Source organism: Cyprinodon variegatus, unplaced genomic scaffold (assembly GCF_000732505.1).
Source record: "Cyprinodon variegatus isolate N-32 unplaced genomic scaffold, C_variegatus-1.0 Scaffold317, whole genome shotgun sequence".
NCBI lineage: Eukaryota > Metazoa > Chordata > Actinopteri > Cyprinodontiformes > Cyprinodontidae > Cyprinodon > Cyprinodon variegatus.
Genome location: NW_015150770.1, coordinates 710453 through 718784, shown reverse-complemented (window position 1 = coordinate 718784; position 8332 = coordinate 710453). Strand labels below are relative to the sequence as shown.

Here is an 8332-nt window from a genome sequence, read left to right as displayed (position 1 = left end):
GGGTGCGTCTGCGTTTTTTCAGGGGTCTTACCTGATGATGTCATCGTTGTGGCCCAGGTAGAACCTCTGGCTGTGCTCCCTGGTGTTGTAGACCACCCCCACCCCAGCCACAAAGTACACCACCTCCTTCCCTGCTGTGTAGAACAGGTTGTTCCGGCACTGGTGGCCCCGGTACCCGTAGACCCAGTCCAGTCTGAGGCGGCAGCCCGGGGCGGTCCGGTCCGTCATGCTCCCTCATGGGATGGGACGTGGCGTCCTCCTCCTGTTTCTGGTGGTTCTGAATATGATGAAGGTCTGGTTCTGGTTCTGTCAGCACAGCAGGAACCGGGTCATTCTGTGCTCAGGAAGCACGTTTCCTCTGATTCTCCATCATGTTTTTACTCTATTTTGATTTAAATTAAAGAAAATTCCAGAGCAGAACAATGGAGGATGAAGTGGATCATTTCAGAACCAGAACTGATCTGGATGATTTCTGGCTCTGCTTGGATCCGGGTCTACAGACTCATCCTCCTGGACTTCAGCAGCTTTTCTCCGTTGGGTTTCATGAACTCCTGGTTCTGATTGGGAGTAATTCTGCTCTTCACCTGTGGATCAGCCTTCCTCTTTTCCAGGATGGATTCTGGAGGCAGATGTGGATCAATCTCCCTGATCGCCTGGAAAGTTCCTGCTGTTTCCAGACCCTCATCCAAGCTCAGCCTCCATGCCTGAGCCTGGAAATATAATCCCACTGCAGGATTATCCTCCCATCCTCTCCCCCAGCGGTGCTCCGTCCTCACAGCATCTCCATCACAGAGCAGGAGCTGGAGAAGCTCTGCTCCTCCAGGAGCCACAGGGAGGAAGAAAAAAAATCCTGCAGGCTGGAAAATTCTCCACCCAATAAGGGAGGAGGCTGGTTTCCTCAGGGAGGAGATCAGAACCAGGAGAGCCGGACACAAACAACAGTTTAATCCCCGCAGATGCTCCAAGTTCAGCGCGCAGAGGAGAGGAGCAGCCGGGGCTCCAAGGGGCGGAGGAAGCCGGAGGAGAGAGCTGCTTCCCGGCAGCAGGAGGGAAGCATCGTCCCGCTGCAGACAGAGAACCGGACCTGCAGCTCCGGGATCCGGAGCGGAGGTTCTGATCCAGCGCAGACTGATGAGGAGCTGCTGGTCTCAGTCTGACGGGGACGCGCATTCAGAGGCACGCCTGCGCAGACATCCGGTTAGTAAAAATAAGAGTTTAAATAATAATCCTGCAGCTGAGGAGGAGGAAGCTCAATTAAATCCTTTTTATATCTATAACATTTCATATTTTACATTTTTTTCTTTTTAAATTCAAAGAAAAAAATAGGAATAAATTAAACAGATTTACGGAATAAACCAAAATCAGATTTTTTATTTAGTTTGATGCATTGTATGCTTTTATACAGATGTTTAAATACGGATTTAATAATGAAGAGAAACTGTCAGTTTAACTTAGACCAGAGGTTCACCAACGCGGTGCCCACAGATACCAAGGGGCCCTCAAGGACCACGTTGGGGGGCCCTCATCTTCTGAAAACAAAATCTGAAATCTTATTTTATTCTGTTGCTCTTCTTTCCTAATCAGGGTCGGATTTAGGAAATTTAGGGCCCTAGGCAAAGACAAGCAGGGGGCCCAACACATCAAACAGCCCCATTCTACAGATAGAGAAATGTTAATAGAATAGACATCCATCATCTGTTCTAGGTTTTGTCCCTCTCTCCTGACAGCAGACAAGATAGAGGAGAGCAGGAGGCGGGGTTACCAATCTACTCGCTCTGGAGAGCAGAGTTCGCTGCTTTTAGATGTTGTCTCCAAAGTCTCCAGTAGCAGAAAAAAGTCTCTAGATTTGGCGCTAGGAGCTTTTTAGAAATCAAAGTGCTAGAGGGGTCTGAAAAGTGGCTAAATATAGCGACTAAAGCGCTAAGTTAGCAACACTGCTCTTTGCATGGTTTGTTTTCAAATGGTTCGCTGCTGTCTGTCTGGTTGTGTGGTATGTTTTTCTGGTTATTTGTGTGTTTTTCTCCCTCCACCACCAGGTGGTGCCCTGTACTCGTTGGCCTCCCTGCACACTCGTTGGATCATTATCTGGAGGAGTATTTGAGCAGTTGGCTGTCACTACCTCGGGGCCAGAGTGTTTGTCAGTTTTGGGTACTCTAGCCAAGCTGAGATTAGCTGAGTCTAACCTAGCGTTATTTTTCTGAGACTTATGTTCTTTTGTCTTTTTTTCCCCGGCAGGAAGACTTCCTGTTTTACTGGATACCTGGACCTTCTCCCCCTGGAAGGAAATACCATGTTCATACTGAGGGGAAAACCTCCACATGATCCCTTCAAGTTCCAATCGGAAATCCGAGTGACAGTCCTCTTCATTACTCCTCTGGGTCCAACGCTTGTCTACCTGTCCGTCCTCCAACGTGTGCACCATTCTCTGGATTTCCCCACACAGACTGGGTTCAAGGACTGACAAGGCCCCCCTCAAACTTCTGGTTCACCAGCTCACTGAGTACCAGATCCAACACCTGTACGCTACCTCTATAAACCTGTTAACCTTTTCCCGTGTTCTCTAAGTGGTTTCTCTGCATGTGGGGGAGATTTGTGAAACCGATCATGAGATATACAAAGTTTTATGGGGCCCACAGGAACTTGGGGCCCCAGGCAACTGCCTAGTATTGCCTGATGGTGAATGCCCCCCCGGCATTTATAAGTATTTATAAAAATTCTAATTATTATGCATGACGTTCAGGTGAACGCTGACTCCTCCATTTCTAGGTCAGTATTAGTAGCCCTTCCTAGGAACAATTAAGCAGCTCTAATCTTGAAAAGGTTGTTGATCCCTTAATTAGATCAATGAAGAAGAAAATGAATATTAAATCAGGACGGAGGCTAGGAGTTCTTCCAATGCAGCACTTCATCATTCAGGCCAGAAGGTTTTCAGGACTGAAGAGAACCAAAGTGAGAACCATCATCCACTAACAGAGAACATGGAACAGTGGAGAAGGTTTCCAAAGATACATTAAAAACTCACCGACAGGTCATCCAGGAGGTGACGGAGTTCATGATACAGCAAGAAAAGAGAGATCCTGGGAAAACATGGCGTCCATCAGAAGGTACTAAGGTCACAACCGCTTCCATGATCGCCAAAAATTTCTCTGGACCATGAGAACTTTCTGGAAGGTGAGCATCCAGGTAGATCTGGTGTAAAACCAGCCGTGATGTTTGACTGTCATGTAAAGACTTTAGGCTCGCGCTCAACCTGCTTTAGGCTTTACAGCAGGAACTAAATGCAATCAAATCCCTGAAGGTTAAAGGTCAGAGATGCTTTTGATTGATCTATCGTAGCATGACCTCAGATAGGTTCATGCTAGAGAACAAACCATGAAACGTGTCCAACTGGAGATTTTCTGCAAAGCAGAGCGGAACAAAGTCTCTCCACAGTGACGAAAAACTTTCAGGAGGAAGAACCTGTGATTGGGTTTGGGAGATAATTACATTTTATATAAGGTCAAGGTGGCCTGGACAGATTTTCAATTAAATATTTAGAAAACATATAATTCTGTTTAGAATCTGCATCTTCGCATCGACTGAGGTCTGAAAGCTTTTATTTTGAAGGTTCAGAATCAGACTCTGCTGACAGCTAAACACTCTGGATGTAACACCTTTGCAGGAAGAGAAAACACCCCAGCAGGACACACAGTAGTGCAATGCATTATGGGAGTCTGTGTCCAGAACAGCTCAATCAGCTGCAGAAAAACTACAAATCCCAGCAGATCAGCAGGAGCTGTCCACAGTGCTGAACACGACAGGCTGGACAATAGATCTTCTCTACAGAATAAGACTTTAAAAACGTTTTAATGTTAATTTAAAAAGCAACTTTTAACCACACTTTGTACAATGATACAGCAGTTTCTTTGTCAGGTTCTAAACAAAAGGATGTGATTCCCAGTTTCAGTTAATTTGATGATTCGTGTGCTCTTAAAAATGAAAAACAAACAAAAGGATTCATTTAAAAAGTCCTGTGAGCATTAAACAGAGAATGCTCAAACATTTCGTTTGCATTTAGATAATTATATTTTGGTAACTAAAACTTGCAGATTTCACAGTGAATATATTTATATAATCATATTTCCATATTATTTTGATAGAGTTAATATTTCCCCCGGGGTTCGGATTAGGATTAAAGCATCTGATCAATCAAATTAGACAGTTTTCCTGTAGGGAAAACATACAAACTAAGATACATAAATAAAAGACTAAAATTGTTTTTAATTAAATTCAGACATTTAAAGATTATAGCATAGATATAATCATTACATTAGGAAAAAAAGCTAATGAAATGAATCTTTTTCTTGTAGATCTGCTTATCTCAGCCATTCCTTCAGCTTGTTTCTCTTCCCTACAGAGCGTCTCATTCAGGTAGAGGTTTTTACTTTGACTAGACCATCAGGACATCTTTTCATCCCTCGGTTGCAGATCTGCTGCTGTGTTTTCAATCATCGTTCTGCTGGTTTCTACTAAGCTTCAGCGACTGAACAGTTGGACTTTTAAACCAATCTAGAACACTTTGTTCTAGAGAGGTCATTGTTCGTTCAAAGGATGCAGGTGAATTGAGTCCCGCATCATCACTCCTCTCCCCCATGCCAAAAAGCATGTATAAGGATTTTGTGGTGATTTAATGGAGGATTATGTCCGATCGTTATACTTTCCCCTCATTGGTGTCAAACACGTTTCAGCCTAAAGTCTTGTGCTTCATTTAGATGCAGCCGCACCAACGTGAACAGAGCAGTTTTTGCTTCTTTTCTTTGATCACAAAGAACCAGAGAAGCTCAATATTTTCAGCACCTTTCTGAGAAATCTGTGAGTCGAAGATGAACCAAACAGAAACAAGACATTTTGTTTTAAAAGCTTTTTAATGGCTTTTTTTTGCACATATGTAACAGAGATGGGGAGAAATCTACGGGTGCAGATCCAACTAGCAGTGACCCCCGGTCCGCATCACACCGACCACCTAACCTAGACCCCCCCCAGGCCTGAGGCCCACCCCACCCACCTACCCACCTACCCCCAAACCAGGTGTTATTGATTGTGCAGAATGAGGAAATGTCTCGTTACTATGGTTACAGTGACAGAGGAATGCACACTATATTTATCAAACTGCCATAGATCGTAGCACAAAAGAATAATAATAATAAAAAAATGAAGCAGCCCCCCCCCCCAAGGTGAAGAGTTTTCCAGGTATTTGAGGTGAAAGAGTCGGGTTTCCTCCATCAGCTGTGGGAAGAAAAAAAAAAAATCAAAGTCCCACATTTGATGATCTACCTTCACATGTTCGGGTTCAATCCTGCTGCTTTACACCAACATCACTCCGGCTCTATGGAAGCCCGTTAATGACACAATTCCAGGAACCCGGAGCTGAATTTAGGTAAAAACTCAGAATCTGACAGTTTTTATTTTCCAACTATAAAAAAGCTATTTTTTTATTTTTTATTTATTTTAGAAACGATCAAATAAGGTGAACACAGATGTTTTCTAATCCAACCTGTCTTCAGCTGCTTTCTGAAGCGCCCCCTGGAGGCTGGAGGCCTGCTCCAGATGGTTTCATTACAATCTGAGTCTTTTTCACAGAAAAAATATCTTCCTACCATCTGTCCAAAAAAGGTTTGAGTTAAAACTTAATGATTTCATAAACATGTTTAAGAGGTTCCTCTTCTTTTAACAAAATATCCGTTTACTGAAAACTATTTACCTAATGTCAATCAAAGAAATTTAATCAAAAAATGTTTTCTCAATAATTTCTAGAAGATAAAGAACTTTCTTCTACATTGCATCGTGATGAATTTGGTCTAATTTTTTTGCGGACTGATGCAGAGCTGCAGGAAAAAAAAAACAGCCTTTTTTTATCTTCTGAGTTTTTACCGTTAATTTTTCATCTCAAGTCAGTTTTCAGGAAGTTTTGTCATCAAGGAGCTTCCGTACAAAGCATCCACACACGTAGCTCTAACAGGTTTCACTGCAAAGTTCATCAGCGGCAAAAAAGTCGGAAATCTTTTAACAACAAAGAGCTGAAGCCGACAAGCAAGCGACCGAAATTCACTTCCAGATATTTACTGCTTATTAACCCACTTAACAGAAAGTTTTGCTTTTATAGAACAACTACGCCTCCTTACTTCCCACTAAATAAACCTTCGCTGCGGAAACACAAAACTTAACATAATCCAGGTAATAAAGGGCAGATGTTAATGTTTAAGAAATCTAAAGAAGGTGGGAAAGAAAGCTCACGGATTGTTGGAAAACTTGTTAAAACATTCCTGCTGAGTTCCTCGTCTATGGAAGAAAAACGGCCTTTTTTAGTGCAGCATATTTTAAACACTGAATTATAACAAAGAATTTTAGACACTGAATTTTTTTACACACTGAATTTGTATCAGGTAAAGATTTGCCTGCAAAAAAATTCAAATTCACTTTTTTGCAGCTGAATTTTTTTTGCATTTAAATCTTTTGCAGGCAAATTTTTTGCAATTAAATAATTTTTGAAGGGGAATTTTCGCCAGATACAAAATCAGTGGAAGGAACTTGATGTGTAAAAAAAAATTCAGTGTTTAAAATACTGTTTTAAAAAAAATGAATTGCTTAAAATTCGTTGTACAAAACAAGAGCGATTCTAATGAGAGTTTTTCTTCCATAATGGGTGAGGTCACCTCCACGGTCCTTCATTCTGGGTTTATGTTTCCACATAAAGAAAGTTGAAACCACTGAAGCTTATCACGGTTGGTCATATCATTAGTACGAATAAGTGAAGAAATTAAACACAGGTTTATTTTAAACAGTTTGTTATACACAAGTTATACATACAGTTGGGAGCAGGGAGGGGTAACGCTCCAGGTATTAGACTGCACCCAAGCTGCTGCTTTTTTTGCACAAACCCGACCGGCAGAAAGTCGGAACCGGAGCCGTACCCCGCCCTGCTCTCGGTTTCCCCACTACACAGGGATACACGGCACCTTGCAAAGACAAGGCCTCGCAAAAAAAGGGATTAGGCTACCTACAACTTCCAGGGAAAACCGGGGAGCGTCGACACGACCCACAGAAGGCAGAAAAAAAGCTGAACAACAAGAAACAGCAGTAAGTTAAACAAACTGGGAGTTCCTCCACATGGCGATGGATCGTTGGGACAGCAGCTGCCTGAAGCGTTTATCGGTGGTTCTGTCCCTCCTTCCAAAGGGTCCCCGCTCCGGGTCCGACGCCGGAGCGCAGGCGGGGGGTTTGGAGCTGAACTGGAGCTCTGAGCCGACCGGACGGTTGAGAGGCACAGAGTGGAGAGTTTTGGCTCGGAGCTGGCATGCTGGAGTCACGCTTTGAGAGGAAGAGGAGGAACAAAACAAAAAAAAGAGGAGGAAAAGGAGCTGTTTGGGATCAGATCTGAGGCAGAAAGCTGGAGGAGCAGGCAAATGTTAGGAAAGACTGTTATTCTTTAAGGTTATCAGGAAGGATGAAACAGATCTGCTACGAGCAGAACTGTCATCCACGATTCGATTAATGATAATGAGGAGTGATCCCAAACAGCACCGCAGGAGGAGGGAGGAAAGAGAGGAAGGAGCCTCTATTTCTTCTTGCTGAAGAGGCTGAAGCGTTTCTCCTTGTCTTTCTCCCGTTTGCCAGGACTCGACTCCGCCGCCGTCGCCGCCACCGTCGCCGGCAGCGTCTGAGCGCGAGCCGCGGGGGCCGGCGTGCTGTGGCCGCTGGGCGTCACCTCCGATTTGACCCCCGCCACGGCGGCAGAGATGGCTGAGATCCAGGAGTTCATCTCCTCCTAGAGGGCGAAGAGGGAAATGCACTCAGGATTTATTAACATTGTTTTACGTCAAACTAAAGCGATCCGTCCGTCGTCTCTGGGAGCAAAGAAATCTGCTATTTAACACCTTCACTTTATAAACTAATAGAACTGCAGCTTTGCCATCAACAAGTAACCATGACTCTCATATATCATATATAGACGTATACATAATCAGGACACCAAACAAAACTTCTTCTGAAAGAATTAACATTTTTAAGTAAGCTCAGAGAAATCAAACAGGAAATGATGCATTTTATTTACTCACGTCGTCTTTGGCTTGGAAGAGATACTCGTTCCCATCAGAGATCCTGTGGAGGTTCATGCATGTCAGGAAGGTTTGATCAGACGGTAAAAACATGAAAAACTTTCACACAATCAGGACGGGACACTACAGCCCAGAAGGTAAAGTCAATAATTTTATGTCTTCATCAAAGGCGAATCAGAAATAACTTATTTAGTGCATAAAGCAGCTTCACCCCTTTAAACCCACCTAATTTGCAGTAA

At 43.4% G+C, this 8332-nt stretch overlaps 2 protein-coding genes across 2 annotated transcripts in view; both read right to left on the bottom strand.

Moving 5' to 3' along the window:
• LOC107090938 (echinoderm microtubule-associated protein-like 6) overlaps window positions 1–265 on the bottom strand; it is a 90671-nt gene extending 90406 nt beyond the window's left edge. Inside the window, exon 1 of the mRNA XM_015384593.1 lies at window positions 32–265. Coding sequence (XP_015240079.1) covers window positions 32–228 — 197 coding nt within the window. The 5' untranslated portion in view covers window positions 229–265. The remainder of the gene's footprint in view (window positions 1–31) is intronic.
• A 6384-nt stretch (window positions 266–6649) lies between these two features.
• LOC107090937 (spectrin beta chain, non-erythrocytic 1-like) overlaps window positions 6650–8332 on the bottom strand; it is an 84017-nt gene continuing 82334 nt past the window's right edge. Inside the window, exons 42-43 of the mRNA XM_015384592.1 lie at window positions 8094–8136; window positions 6650–7804 (exon numbers count right to left, since the gene is read on the bottom strand). Coding sequence (XP_015240078.1) covers window positions 7595–7804; window positions 8094–8136 — 253 coding nt within the window. The 3' untranslated portion in view covers window positions 6650–7594. The remainder of the gene's footprint in view (window positions 7805–8093; window positions 8137–8332) is intronic.